This window comes from Rhinatrema bivittatum, chromosome 1 (genome assembly GCF_901001135.1).
Source record: "Rhinatrema bivittatum chromosome 1, aRhiBiv1.1, whole genome shotgun sequence".
Classification (NCBI taxonomy): domain Eukaryota; kingdom Metazoa; phylum Chordata; class Amphibia; order Gymnophiona; family Rhinatrematidae; genus Rhinatrema; species Rhinatrema bivittatum.
Window position 1 is genome coordinate 761,616,290 of NC_042615.1, and position 16,483 is coordinate 761,632,772.

General features: G+C 43.7%; 1 protein-coding gene across 1 annotated transcript in view; it reads left to right on the plus strand.

The window, feature by feature from the left end:
- Positions 1-16,483, plus strand: part of PDZD2 (PDZ domain containing 2) — a 718,708-nt gene that overhangs the window by 566,017 nt on the left and 136,208 nt on the right. Inside the window, 2 exon segments of the mRNA XM_029579361.1 lie at positions 14,202-14,275; positions 14,413-14,638. Coding sequence (XP_029435221.1) covers positions 14,202-14,275; positions 14,413-14,638 — 300 coding nt within the window.

The window sequence follows — 16,483 nt, forward strand, 5'->3', positions numbered from 1 at the left end:
GGTATTTGAGTTGCTTGCCAGTTGAAATTCAATGGAAAAAGTGCAAAATTGTGCATTATGGGCCTGATTTTAAAAACATTTACACACTTAAAAATTGTGCTTTATATATGTAAATGCACTTTACCCGTGTAAGTGGGCTTTTGAAAATTGCTGCAATATATACCATTGAATTGTCCATAGAATATTCATGTGTAAGTGCACTTTATGCGTCTAAATGGCTTTTAAAATCGCTGTGATAGTACATTACATTTACATGTGTAACTCCTTTAAAAATTACCCTTTAAGGGTGCAGAAATCCTAAGGAGAAGCACACAGTGGGAAGTAAGAAACTGATGTGCACCAGCCAGGAGAGAGACTTCAGGGTGATAGTGTCTGATGCTCTCAAGATAATGAAACAGTGTGATAAGGAAGTGGCCAGGGCCAGAGGGAAACTGTTGTATACAGAGAGGCATGACCAGCAGAAAACAGCAAGTAGTAATGCCTCTGTCCAGGTCATTGTTGAGATCTCACATAGAATATTGCTCCAGTTCTGGAGGTGGTTCAGAGAGAGGCTACCAAAATGATGCAGGATCTGCACCAAAAAGACGCATGAGATGAGATATAAGGACTTTAAATATGCATACCATTTTATTTATTTATTTAACAGTTTTATATACCGAAGTTCTGGTAACAATGTTACTAATCACTTCGGTTTACATCACAACAATGGATTGACAGTATATAGCACGATGTCTTACAATGAACAAGGAAAATAGAACTTGGAAAAATAAATAATAATAACTTACAAAGGGCAAGGAGAGTGAATATATACAAAATAGTGGACAGTCATGAAGATCAAAGCTTAGATAATGGGCTTAGGATTAAGAGAATGCTTGGTTGAACAGCCAGGTCTTGAGTCTTTTTTATTTTTGGATTTCTCTTTCCCAGAGTTTACGATCTAATGGGCCAATATTTTCCTCTCGGGGGGGGGGGGGGGGGGGGTGAATACCACGTCATTCACTAAGCTGTGCTACTCGGTACTGCAACTTCATTTCATTTTTTCATTTCATAAAATTTATTGAGCGCCTAACACAAAATAGGTCTAGGCGATGAACAAAAATACATACATAGTAAAAACAATAATAGACATACACTTCAGACAAAAAATTTTTGTTTCACAGAAACAGGAGAAAAATACTACCAAATACTGGTATCTATGTCCCTAAAACAAGTTATTTATTATTCGTCAGTTGACATTAACGAGAACTCATAGCAATTACTCTTCTCACATTATTCTCATTTTTCTAATAACCATGTTCTCTCATTCTTTTCTCTGATAACTGAATTACACATACTTCAGGCTGTTACATATTATAGGCACGATGGAGTAAAAACTCTTTATATTCTAATTTAAATCTTTTAACATTATCCAAAGACCTCAATTCCACAGGAATGAGATTCCACTGAGTAGGAGCTGCTATGGAAAAAGAGGTCTCCCTTGTACTAAACAACTGAGCATGTCGAATTGAAGGGATCTCTAAGAAATTCAGTTGAGAAGATCTCAAACATCTTACAGGTTTATAAATCCGTAATAATGCATTAAGCCAGTATGAAGAATCTGAGGCAAGAAGCTTGTAAACTTAGTAAACTCTGTGGTATTTTCCACGGCAATAAGATACTGTCAGGGAAAAATACCACAGCTTAGCAGAACCCCTCGAAAATCACGTGATGATAGCCCTGGGCTGTGGAGCCACCATGTCTTAAATGCCCGAATAAACCCCCACAAGAGTGGCCAAACCCTTGGGGTCTCTCAAACTCTTCTGTCCCACTCCACCTCAAACTTAGCCAGGTAGACTTATCCGGCAAAGTGTACACATATGCTTTGCTAACCTGCTGAACATACATCATAACTTAACCAGATAAGTTCTATCCGGCTAAGTTACTTACATGCCAAATTTAGTGATCGACAACAACTTTTGGCATATAGACCCAAAAAGGAAACCAGCCGTTTAGTTTGTGTTTTACAACAATCTACTGCCACGGGAGCAATCATAGCAGCCATCAAAAAACATTGGCATGTCTTAGCTTTGCACAAAGAATTTACATAGGTTCCTATGTTTGCTAACTCTAGAGGGAGAAACAACCGCGACATGCTAGTACACGCACAACTGACAAGTGATAGTCCTATAGAGGCAATAGAGGGTCATCAAATATGTGGACATTGCATTTGGTGTTCCCAATCTATAACAGGAAAAGAGTGGATAGATCCAGTCACGCACTGCAAGGTAATAAGGAAGGGCAACACGAACTGTAACTCCAATAATGTAGTGTACGTGATTATCTGCCCGTGTCCTAAACTTTACATCAGTCGGACATCTTGCCCAGTTCGCGTTAGGTTAAGCGAACATAAATCACGATATACCACCGCAAAGATGACGGCCCCAATGGTACAGCACCTAACGACTGCAGCTCATGACATACGGGATCTAAGGTGGGCAGTACTTGAACAAGTGTTACCATCCCCGCGGGGTGGAGATTTGAGTATTCGATTGAATTATAGGGAAGCCTTTTGGATCTACACTTTAAAGTCTTCCAACCTTCCGGTATGAATGATGAATTAAACCTGTCTACAATTATTTAACATCCATCGGTGTGTAGATGTTTACAAGTACTTTTAATTTTTCATGCTTGCCTTTGTCTGAGGATTTCTATAAGGTCCGGCCTCTGGATTTGTCCGTCTTGCCATCTCTTCTAGAAGGTCTCCATCAAGTCCGGTAGCACGTACATAGCACGTATTAGTAGGCGTGGGCGAATCATTCAAACGGAAGGCCAGTGACTATAGTGATTTCCTATTGGATGGAGCCTAACTTTAGAGTTGATTGGCTTTTACTGAAGCGTAACGTATCTAATATAAATGAGCATCTGCAGAACCCAGGTTCAGTCGACATCCAGATTGGACAACAGCGAAGACATTGTTACCTGGCGTGACACATCTATAAATTCGAAGTTCCATTACAACAGGAAGATGGATCAATGGAGGAATGCCGTCGGCATCCTTTAAGGGAAGTAATTTTAACTTTCAGTTTAAAACCATCACCGCCATAAATAGCGGGGTAGATACCATCTGTGGGCACATCCCCTGAGGAAGGACGTGCACCGTCTGAAACATGTACATGTTGGGATTTTGACATGGGACTATGCTATTATGTGAAGAATTTATAGTATCAACGAAGAGTATCGCTCATGCAAAAAAAGCATTAGTTTACAAATTCAGACGTAGTTTACAATGAACAATGCACATGTGATGGTGTCATGTTATTATATCAAAAACTAAAGAACAAACAGAAGACTTTGGTGGGTCCATATATACTTTTTCTGGATGTCTTAAAAAAATTTTTTGAAAGTTTAAAGGTAATTTCACACAAAAATTTTTTTTAAATAGCACACACACAAAAAAACAGGTGGTGGTTGGTTGGTTCATGATTATAATATGCTTGAACAAGGCAGGGTTGCCTACATGGTTATATGAAACCTTACCAACACCACTTAAATTTTTTTTTTCTTTTTCAACATTTTTTCTAACAACACACAAAAAGGTGATTTCCACTTGGCGTGTAGGTTCAAAAAAATGTTCAGTACATAGAATAAATATGGTAGTATAAAAGTTCAGTAAATCATCTCTGGAGAACATTTATGAATATCTAGTTCTACAGTGAGTGAACCATTGGTTCCCTTGGATATCAGTTAAGTTACTTACATGGCCAGCTTTGAATATCTACTCCTAGATTTTTTTTAATGTATTAATAAACTTAGATAAGGGTGAGCTGGTTGATAAAATGTATCTGAAAGTTCAAAAGACATTTCACAAAGTCCCTCATGAGAAACTTCTCAGTAAACTCATGTTTACTGAGAAGTCATGGGATAGGAGGTGATGGTCTACTGTGGGTTGGTAACTGGTTAAAAGACAGGAAACAGAGAGTAGGGCTAAATGTTACAGTTTTCCCAATGAAGAGAGGTGAATAGTGAAATGCTCTAGGGGTCTGTACTGGGACAAGGTGCTGTTAAACATTAACATAAATGATCTGGACAAGGGAGCTATGAGTATGTTGGTCAAATATGCAGATACAGAATTGTTCAAAGTTGTTATAACAAGAGTAGACTGTGAAGAACTGCAGAAGGACTTTGCCAGACTGGAGAACTGAGCATCTAAGTTGCAGACGAAATTTCTTGTGGACATTTTATTCAATGTCTATTTTATATTGTTTTGTGATTTGTAATTGTTTTTATCTTGTTTTGTTAGTTCTGTTTGTTAAAAGAATGTTGCTTTTGTCAATTTGTAATCTGCCTAGAACAAGAGTCATTTGAATGAGGTAGAATATAATTTTTAAATAAGTGTAAAATAAAGCACATAGAGGAAAAATAATCCTAACTAGAGATACATAATGCCATGTTCTGCATTAGGCATCATATCTCAGGAAAAGGATCTTGTAGACCATATATTGAAATCTTTAGCTTTGAGTGTGGCAGCGGTAAAAAAAAAAGCAAATAAGAATTTTTCAGAATTATTAGGAATTGAAAAAGGAATAGTGAATAAAACTAAGAATACCATAATGCCTCTGTATTTTTATTTATTTAATAATTTTTGTATTGATCCATTATGCAACTGCACCTTGAGTGTTGTGCGCAATTTTGGTCGCCCCATCTCAAAAAATATTTAGTGGAACTGATAAAGGTATAGAAAAAGACAAAAAGATGATAAAAGGAAAAGAATGGCTCCTTTAAGAAGAAAATCTAAACAAATTAGGGCTTTTTAGCTTAGAGAAGAGACAGTTGAAAGAAGATATAATGAAAGTGTATAAAATCATGAGTGGAGTGGAATAGGTAAATACAGAATAATTATTTACCCTAAAACTAGGGGGCATTCCATGAAATTAACAAGTACAATATTAAAAACAAATTGGAGAAAGTATGAATAATCATAGAAACATTGAAACATAGAAATGACGGCAGAAGAAGACCAAATGGCCCATCAAGTCTGCCCAGCAAGCTACGCACTTTATCCATTTTTTTTCCCTTTTTCTCTCTCCCACCTGTTACTATTGGCTTCCAGTACCCTCCAGCCCTAATTCCCCTCCACCCAATTTAGAGAGCAGCTTTGAATCTGCATCCAAGTGACATCCAGCTCAATTGGGGGTAGCAACCGCTGTAACAAGCAGGCCACCCCTTTGCCCCATACTCTTACCCACCCCTGTTTTTATTTTTTGTTTTGGTTTTTTTTTTGGAAATAGCAGCCCTCCATCCTTCCGCTCCGTGAAGGTGGAACACCAACTACTGGCCACTGGCATCCCGCTCCGTGAACGCCTCTGTGGCTACTGCCGCTCCGTGCAGTGTTTGAATGCCGCTGTGGCTACTGCCGCTCCGTGCAGTGTTTGAATGTCTCCACTTTATTCACGCCCTCTAGACTTGATGGATCCACAGTGTTTATCCCACGCCCCTTTGAAGTCGTTCACAGTTTTAGACTTCACCACTTCCTCCGGAATGGCATTCCAGGCATCCACCACCCTTTCCGTGAAGAAATACTTCCTGATATTGGTTCTTAGTCTTCCTCCCTGGAGCCTCAGCTCGTGACCTCTGGTTCTGCTGATTTTTTTCTGATGGAAAAGGTTTGTTGATGTCTTTGGATCATTAAAGTTTTTCAAGTATCTGAAAGTCTGAATCATATCACCCCTGTTCCTCCTTTCCTCCAGGGAGTACATATTTAGATTCTTCAATCTCTCCTCGTATGTCATCCTGTGAAGACCCTCCACCTTCCTGGTCGCCCTTCTCTGAACCGCTTCCATCTTGTCCTTGTCTCTTTGTAGATACGGTCTCCAGAACTGAACACAGTACTCCAGGTGTGGCCTCACCAAGGATCTGTACAAGGGGATAATCACTTCCCTTTTCTTACTCGATATTCCTCTCTCTATGCATCCCAGCATTCTTCTGGCTTTTGCTATCGCCTTGTCGCATTGTTTCGCAGACTTCATATCATTAGACACTATCACCCCAAGGTCCCTCTCCTGCTCCGTGCACATCAGCCTTTCCCCCTCCATCGAATATAGTTCATTCGGATTTCCACTCCCCATATGCATGACTTTGCACTTCTTGGCATTGAATCTCAGCTGCCATATCTTCGACCACTCTTCCAGTTTCCTTAAATCCCGTCTCATTCTCTCCACTCCTTCCGGCGTGTCCACTCTGTTGCAGATCTTAGTGTCGTCCGCAAAAATACAAACCTTACCTTCTATCCCGTCCGCAATGTCGCTTACAAAGATATTGAACAGGACCGGTCCCAACACCGATCCTTGTGGTACACCACTTAAAACCTCTCTCTCTTCAGAGAAAGTTCTATTTACCATCACGCATTGTTTTCTGCCGTCAACCAGTTTTCAATCCAGGTCACCACCTCAGCACTCACTCCTAAGCTTCTCGTTTTATTCACCAGTCTCCTGTGCGGAACCGTATCAAAAGCTTTGCTGAAATCCAAGTAGATGACATTGAGCGCTCTTCCAATTCCTTGGTTACCCAGTCAAAAAAGTCAATCAGATTTGTCTGACAGGATCTTCCTCTGGTGAATCCATGCTGCCTCTGGTCCATCAATTCTCCCGACTGTAGATAGTTCACTATTCTCTCTTTCAACAGTGACTCCATTACTTTTCCCACCACAATGCACAATCAAGCTGTGGAATTTGTTGCTGGAGAATGTAGACAAGCAGAGCTAAGTTTAAAAGGAGGTTGGACAAACTCCTGGAGGAAAAAATTAATAAACAATTATTCTCCTAGGACAAGCAGGATGGTAGTCCTCATACATGGGTGACATAATCAGATGGAGCTCGGCTCGGAAAACTTTTGACAAAGTTTCTAAAAACTTTGACACTGAGCATGCTCAGCATGCCACTATCCACGTGTCCACACAAAATCTCCCTTCAGTCTCTCCTTTTCTTCACAGCTTACACCTCACAGTTGTGGAGCTCTGCTCTCTTCAGAGTTTTTTTTTTGGTAGTTTTTACGACTTGTCTGCACCAGACCCCCTTCTTCCCCCATCAGTGCGTCTATAGGGCAGCGTGGTAAGTTTTTTGTTCTTTGTGGTCGATTCCCGACAGTGTCACTTTTTGGTGGCCGCCAGTCATTGACCGCTTGCCGGATCTTTTTCATGGCATCGTTGGGGTTTCGCCAATGCCCCCAGTGCCCGTGGACCATGTCCATTACAGATCCACATGAGGTCTGTATCCTCTGCCTGGTGTGTTCAAGGGTGTCGTTTTTGCAATCAGATGACCCCCAAGGGTCATCGAGTTCATTTTAGTCAAGATGGAGAAGCTCTTTGGATTTAAAAAATCTGATCCTTTGACTCCAGCGTTGGGTACATCGATGCCCAAAGGCCAGGGGGAACCAATGGATGTGGATCCATCGTTGTCTACTCCTCCACTGGGGCCCTCTCAGGAAAGAGGGGCTTGGAGATAGGCCATCATCAACATCGTTGCACTCCAGGACATCAGGATAGTCTCCATTTTTGGCACCAAGGAAAGACCGGGCCGAGCATCGTGTGAAAACTTAGCAGCATCATCAGTCACCATCGTCGCATGGTACCAGACTCTGATCACACCAGTGACCACTGTGAAGCTCCTGAAGCCAACCCCGTGGAGAGGAGGCATCGACCTCTATCGAACCTGGGAGTCCAAGGTGTTCCCCACAGATACAGGTGCCGGGCACCGAGCTTACTCGGGACTCCAAAGAAGTTCTGGTTACGCTTCTTCCTCCTCCTCCTCCTCCGTCCATCCTGTCTTTGGTGGATTTTCAAGGGGAACTGGACCACAGGGTGCAACGGGCGGTGCTCTGAGCCCTTCAGAGCATCGAACTGCTGGCTCCATCAGTTTTGGAGCCCGCCCCTGTGAAATTGACACCGCTGCTAGAGCGCCTTGATGTCCTCCTACCATCTTGCCCACACAGCAGCTACCTTCACCCGGGGGTCCCTCAATACCCCATTGGCCACTGGGTCCTTCTCCCTCCGGAGTCATCCCCATTGTGGGTTCCGAGAAGGAGGATGATGCATTGCGGCTGGGAGCACCATTGGACCCTGGTACCATGCCTGGTTTTACCTGGTCCATCCCTGGTTCCTCAGGGACCTCGGTTCCTTTGGTGCCAAAACCAAGGGACTTGGTCAGGGGTCCTCCATTTGGGTCCCCAGGGGACTTCAGTGAGGAGGAAGCACATATGATTCCTGGGGGGATGATACCTCAAAGTCTTTTCCTGATGACTCAGGAGATCTTCCCTCTGAGCCATCCCCTCCAGATGAGAGGCGCCGGTTCTCATCAGAGGATCTAACCTTTGCGGGCCTTGTGTGGGCTATGGCAGAGGTACAATGGATGAGGATGCCCATCACATATTGCTGGAAGTTCTCCAGTTCATTGATGCCCCAAAGGAGGTAGTGGCTCTTCCAGTCCATGATATCTTTAAGGAATTACTCCTTCGGATTTGGGAACGCCCCATCTTGGTGCCTCCGGTAAACCGGAAGGCAGATGCGGTCTACTTGGTGCAACAGGCCTTGGGTTTTGAGAGGCATCAGCTCCTGCATCAGTCAGTGGTGTTCCTGCACCCATGCCTCTGCGCCTTTGGGTCTGGAGCACTGGGTATTGGATGCCTTATGTAGGAAGGTGTACCAGAGCACTATGCTGATCACCCGGATTGCTTCCTACCAGCTGTACATGACTCAGTACACTTGGAACCTCTGGAAGCAGGTTCAGGAGATGTTGGAGCACCTCCCCCAGCAACAGCAGGAAGCTTTCTTGGTAGTCGCCCAGCAAGTCTTGGAGTGGCAAACACAAGGTGTGTTCCACCTGTGATGTGTTTGAAACAGCTAGGGTGGTGGCAGCAGGCATTGGAGCCCATCGAATGGCATGGCTCCAAGCATCGGATCTGCGGCCGGAGGTCCGAGAAGCTCGCAGACAAATCTGTTTGGGGACAAGGTAAGGGATGCTGTGGCTCAGTTGAAGGATGATACCCTCCAGCATCTCTCAGCCAGTGCATCGGACCCACCATCCTCCACCAGAAAGTCCTAGTCATAGCGCCAGGAGGTCTTTCTACTGCTAAAAGAAATATTACCCTCCAGCTTTGCATGCCCATATGCCACGAGTGGATTCTAGAGGCTGCTCTAGGCAGCAGCAGACTCCCAGGCCTCAACCAGCACCCCAGCAGAGCTCCGCTACAGGGTTTTGATTGGCTGCAAAGGAGCATAAGCCCCATGAACATACCCTTGATGTTGGGGCCCCCGGTCGGAGATCGGCTACTGTCCCTTTTGGACCACTGGCCTCAGGTCGCCTCAGACCAGTGGGTCCTATCCATTATTTGTCGGGGGTATCGGTTGAACTTTCATGGTGTCCCCACAGACTCTTCCCCCGCCTGTCATAGGGCCAGTTCCCGCATCAGGAAATTCTCTGGATGGAGCTCTCTGCCATTATAATGTCCAGAGTAGTACAACCCACACCGCTATGTCAACAAGGGCAGGGGTTCTACTCCCACCATTTCCTAATTCCAAAGAGAACAGGGGGCCTTGGCCCCATCTTGGATCTGAGGGCCTTGAACAAATTTCTGCGAAGAGAAAAGTTCAAAATGATCTTGCTGGGCACTCTGATTCCCCTCTTGCAAAGAGGGGACTGGCTGTGTTCCCTCAATCTCAAAAACATATACATCCACATGGAGATCTTCTCTGGTCACAGGAAGTATCTACAATTCCTCATCAGCCACGTCCAATAGAGGGTATTGCCGTTCAGCCTGGCTTTGGCCCCACGGGTCTTCACCAAATGCCTGGCAGTAGTGGGTGTGTACCTCCACCAGCTGATGTACACGTATTCCCCTATTTGGACGATTGGCTAATCAAGAGCACCATCAAGAACGCTTTACTCCCTACACTTGACCATTCAGGAGCTGGAGTCCCTCTAGTTTGTCATCAACTGCCCGAAGTCCCATCTCACTCCATTGCCTCAGTTGGATTCTATTGGAGCCAGGCTGGATACGGCTCAGGGCTGGGCCTTTCTTCCTCTCGATCAGGCACTTACTCTGGCGTCTCTGGTGAGTATAGTCCACCGAAGGCGACAGGTGTTAGCCAGGCTTCTGCTTCGCTTGCTCGGTCATATAACTACGTCTATCCATGTTACTCCCATAGCTCGTTTACTTATGCAGAGGGCTCAGTGGACCCTGTGAACTCAGTGGCAGCAAGCCACTGAGGACCTCAGTGTACGCATTCACATCACACCACTTCTGCAGACCTCCCTGTCATGGTAGGAGAGTCTGCCCAATCTGGCCCAAGGGGTGCCCTTTCAGCTCCCCCCCCCCCTCCGCCCCCAACCCAGGTTATGCTTCAACCTTGGGTTGGGATACAATGTGGACGGCCTCCGCATGCAAGGTCTGTGGTCTGCTCAGGAAGCTCAATGCTAGATCATTTTTCTGGAGCTTCGGGTGATCAGGTATGCACTCTGGGCATTCCGGGATCTCTTGTCCAACCAGGCGGTTCTAGTACATCAACAAGCATAGGGATACAGGATCATTCCTCCTGTGTCAGGTGGCTGTCCAGATTTAGACCTGGGCTCAAACCCGGGCATGCTGCTCCAGGCCATATAACTGGTTGGGACAGAAAATGTGGTGGCGGACCAGCTGAGTTGAACGTTCTAACTCCACGAGTGGTCCCTGGATCAAACAGTGGCAAATCGCATCTTCCGCATCTGGGGGATTTTGGAAGTGGACCTCTCCACTTCCCCCTGCAACAATGTGAGCCATTTCTGCTCTCTGTCGGGGAAACAGGAAGCCACTTTTGGATGCCTTTGCCTGCCATTAGGACAAGGGCCTTCTGTATCCATATCCTCTACTTCCTCTGGTTATGAAGACCCTCCTGAATCTCCGGCAGGACAGGGGGAACATGATTCTCATTGCCCCTCGCTGGCCAAGACAAGTCAGGTTCCCACTCCTGCAGGATCTCTCTGTCAGAGAACAGATCGGTCTGGGGACCTCCCCCCCGGCCTGATCTCGCAGGATCAGGGCAGGCTGTACCATCCCAACCTCAGGGAGTTGTCTCTAACAGCCTGGATGTTGAAAGGCTAGTTTTGAAACACTTTGACCTCTCTGACAGAATGTCTCAGGTTCTTGTAACTTCCAGTACGTCTTCCACCAGGAAATCTTATTACCTGAAGTGGAAGAGGTTTTCCGTCTGGTGTGAGAGTCACGGTTTGGATCCATTTTCTTTTGCCACTCTGAGGTTGCTTGACTTTACTGCACCTTTTGTATGCTGGTCTGAAGACCAACTTGGTCAGAGTATACCTGAGTGCCATCGGGGCCTACCACCAAGGTGTCGATGGTTCGCCTGTCTCCGTGCAGTGGGCCAGTTCATGCAGGACTTGCTTCAGCTGAAGCCTCCTCTGTGGCCTCCTGTTGTGTCCTGGGACATCAGCATGGTGCTGGATCGACTCATGCGAGACCCTTTCGAGCCACTGCGCTCCTTTGTTCTGAAGTACCTGACCTGGAAGGTCATCTTCTTGGTTGCGGTCATTTCAATGCGCAAGCTAAACAAGCTGCAGGCGTTGGTGATTTTTTTCACCCTACACAAAGTTTTTTCATGATAAGGGTCCTCTGCACGCACCCTAAGTCATAAGCTAACATATTAAGGGCCGGATTTTAAAAGGGTTACGCCCGCCAGCAAGCACAAAAGGTAAAACAAAGGTGGGGGGGGGGTTAGAGTAGGGCTGGGGGGGAAGGTTAGGGGAAGGGGTGAGAAGGACAGGGTAGGGGGAACGGGGGAAGGCAGCGTGACTCGGCGCACCAAGTTGCATATTATAAAATTGGGCGTACTTGTGCGCGCACCAGGTAGCGCGCGCACATGTACGCCATGCACGCTCTTTTTAAAATCTACCCCTAAGAGTACACTAAATTGGGGCATGGTCCGACCATGTTATACTTTCTGTATCTGATGTAGAGCCTGAGCTAATAATGTCCCTATCTATTAATAGCAAATCAATTCGTGAGTATTTTTGATGGGAGTAAGAATAAAAAGTGTAATTCCTAGATCTCGGAAAGCGAGATCGTCAAGTGTCAACAAAGTTGTATTGAGTGATGACTCGCTTTAATTCTTGTCAGCTGCTCCAATAATCTCTAATGTTTCCAGAAGAGGAGTCTAGATCTGGATTTAAGATTGTGTTAAAGTCCCCACCAATAATTAAAGGCCCCTCCATTACCCCCTGGAGGAGAACATCAAGTTTCTGTCCCTGCTGATGTTGTAGCAACCCTCAGGATCTGTCCCTGCTGATGTTGTAGCAACCCTCAGGATCTTTGATACACTTTCTGAGATCAAAGGAAAAATCTTTGTGGAATATAATGCCCACCCCTCTATATTTAGCTTCTCTGGCGCATGGTGTCTAGTACTGTGAAGGGGGAGCTGGGTGACCCATTAACCACTCGTATTTAGCTTGTAAATGAGTTTCCTGTAACATCACTATTGTGGATTTGAGGTGCTGGAGATCTTTAAATAAGAGCTTCCTTTTTCTGCCTGAGTGAGTCCCTTGACATTATGGGACAATATCTTAACTGTAGCCATAATCGTACAGTTGATTTATAGCTTTATAAGATAGTAAACATAGCCGGGTACTATCAACTTGAGAATGTAAATGGCTTTTTAATATGGACCTTTAAGTGAACAGAAGCTGACGCGTGGCACAAATTTAAACTTCAATTATATATGCAAACACCCACACTGAGTGACCAAAAAAGAGTATATAGCATGGAAGGGGAACACTCAGATTAAGACTACCGGTATAATCATTTTAAACCTGTAAGTCTTAATATCTTCATAATGACCCCATATCATCATTGTCTCTTCCATGCTATACACTTTTTTGGTCACTCAGTGTGGATTAAATTCTGGGTGTTTGCATATATAAGTGATATAAGTGTTTCACCATTTATGTGGATTGACTAAAACATTAACTGTGTTACAAATTTAAACATGACATTTTTCTACAATTTTGAATACAAAGCTACTATTTATTTGCTGATTTTACAGATTGAATATGGCATGTGAAAAAGTTTGGACATCCTTTCAGTTATATTTTGTAACACCTTCTTTGGCAGAAAGGAGAAAAGAGCTGTGACTTTGAGCAAATCTCAGAGTATAATTTTCAAACTGCACACAGCGACATATACGAGTATTTGGGTCTGCACACATATTTGCTATATTATTTAATAATACGCACATATGATATGTGCTGTGTTTTATAAAATATGCATAATTCTACCATGCAACACAGACATATGTAGGCTTACGAGTGAATACATGCAATACATTGAAACAACATAGATCAATGAATTGAACACGTAAACTTTACCTACCGATTTTAATTTATAATGTATAATTTATATACCTGTATATATAACATGTGAAAGTAAACTAGGAACTTATTCGTGTAAGTCTTAATTTACACACATAACTCGGGCAGTTTTAAAATATGCGCAATGTCAAAGAATTTAACCAGTTTACCAATTAGTCCACCAGTTCACTCAGTCCTTCTCCAGGTCGTCGAGACCCTTCTGGTTCTTCAGCCCAGTCTACCCAGACCTCCCACCTGGGTGACACATTTAATATCACTTACACCAGATAATTAGCAGGTATAAATATATGTGAATAATTGAAAAATGTACGCATGTAAGTGTCTTTTAAAATAGCACATAACTATTAGCCCCATGCCAGAATACCCCTGGACCGCCCTTTTTATACATGTGTATATGTGCACACAGAATTGAACATTTGTGCATATTTTCAACTTTTATAATATATGGAATACATTAGCAGAAGCTACTTTTACATGTATATGCTATATTTTACAAGCATAATGCTTTGAAAATTCACCTTGTAATCTTTTGTTACTCTTCTGAAAATCCTGGATAACTTTTGGTTAAATTTATCTGGATAAGCTATTCATTCTACATTTTTTTTTGAATACTGTCCTCTAGGTTTTCTAGGCCTGGGGCATTGTTCTATCCATATATATATAATGAACTGATTTTTGTATGTGCTATTGTTACGGTACCCACCCTGAACTACAGAGGGCACAGGATACAAATGGTTTTAAATAATTGAAAGAGTTACTGTATTCAATATCTATGGCACTTTCAAATGCTGAAATGATTTTGCATTTGATTCCCAGGGGATGAACTCTTAGAAGTAAATGGAGAATCATTGCAGGGGCTAACTCATCAGGAAGCTATCCAGACCTTTAAGGTAACAGAATCACATGGCTGAAAAGGAACTATTAATCACTGTTGCCTTCCTAATCATATATTGCTAATTTATGCTCTGTATAATGGTTTTACTGTGCAGGGGTATATGGATTCATCAATCTCTTGTTATTTTTTCAGCAACTTAGAAGAGGTGTGGTGACTTTGACTGTACGCACCAGGTTGCGGAGTCCGAGCCTCACCCCATGTGCTACTCCCACGTTAATGAGTCGATCCAGTTCCCCAAATTCAAATGTCAGTGGAGGAACCCCTGTGCCTGGCTCAGAAGAAGGAGATTCCTCCTCCGTATGCCGCCGAGGTCCTGGACCTAAGGACAGAGTAGTCATGGACGTGACACTTAATAAAGGTTAAGAGCAGTTTTTACTATATGTTTAATGCAAAGTCTTTTTCACAGCCAACTTGCTGTCTGCTATAAGTAAAAATTGACATTAAGGGCCTCATTTTCCAATATCGCATTGGTATCGCATGCGATACCAAAAAGGGGTGTACTTATGCTAATAAGCATGTGTATCGCAAATTGCACTATCAGCTATGCCAAAGGCTGTTATCGCAAGTTGCGCTCGGCCTGTAGCGCACAACATAACGCAAATGAAAGAGGTGTAGTTATTGGCCACATTAGGAGCCGTGCTAACAGTGCGGCTGTTTCGCGGCACACGATAAATCCTCCCTACTTTACATTTGCTCCGCCCCCAACTCCGCCCCTGAATCCGAAATTAAAAATTTGCATTCACAAATCGCGTTAACTGCTGTTAGCGCGGTTTGCGGAATTATCACACATGGTAACTCCTTGGAAAATGAGGCCCTAAGTGGGCTTTTTTAAAAAGGTATGATATTCAGTGATTGCATGAATGAGACAGGCAGCTTTATTAAAATCTACTGTTGTCCTATGTGCTCAGTGCTGGATAGCAGTGGGTCTCAAATGCATTCTTTGAGAACCCTACAGATGTCTGGTCAAAGTGCTGTATGTATATAGAGGGAACGGTAGCAATGCAAGCCACATGGATCCTCTTGGCGACTCTCTTGCTCCGATGACAGGACATAGAGTAGAGGGAAGGTGATGATGCTGGGGGTGAAGGGGCAGGGAAAGTGATGATGATGCAGGCGGGAGAGAAAAGAAGGGATGATGGAGGCCAGGGAAGAGGTGAGTGTCAATGTATATAGATACATTGACACTCACTGGTTGGCTCTTTACTTCATTTCATTTCTGTTATGTGTATGATGGCTGCAGTGCTTCGTTTTTTCATTCTTGCTGAAGAGAACAAAAGTAAACAAAATACTGTTAGTTCAGTCGGCCTGTAGTGGAACAAGAGACATGTAATAATGTATGTCACCTGTGGCTTTGCTAGGAAACAAAATGGCTTTCTCTTGGTTTGCTCTTTTATGCACTGAAGTGGTAAAGAAAATCTTGAAAAAAAGAAAAAACATTTTTTTGGTGGCCCACAATTCATTTTCTTTTTGTTTTTAATATTTCTATTTATATTCACTTGAATTTTTCCCTATCTCTCTGCTTTCTCTTCTTTTCCTCAGAAACCCAATTAGTGCTAATCTACTAGCATCATGCATTATTAGCAATCTGTTATGTTGATGATGCGCTGTCTGCACTGCCAAGAATTTTAGCCAAGTTAAATTCAGTAATTCTTCCAGTAATGCATGTCTGACTTTTATATAGCCCTCTAGATCTGAAATCTGAGCTGATATTGTATCAATAGGAATGGTCTAAAAATATTCCTATAAATAGGGATTCTTTTTCCTCCTGGTTTCTCTCTATTTGGTGCATATATACAGTTTGTAAAATTAATGTACTATTAAACATTTTCAAAGATAAAGAAATACATGCTAATTTTAAAAGGCCTATGCGTGTTAAAACCGGGAGATACGCGCGTGGCCGGGCCGCGTGCATGCTCTGGGGATTTTCGAACGCCCCCGGCCACGCGCATATCTCGCAGTTACGTGCGGAAGAACCAGCTTAGAAAAAGGGGAGGGACAGGGTCTGGGGTGGGGTGTGGGCGGGCTGGGACAGCGCTATTAGGCACTGTCCTGGTGTTAGCGAGTGCCGGCAGCTGACCGGCCCGCGCAAGTTATTGCTGCTCTGGAGAGCAGGTAAATATTGAAACAAAAAAAAAAAATGGTAGTTAGTGGGGTTTTAGGGGTTGGGGGTGGATTAGGGGAAAAGGGAGGCAGATGAGCTAGG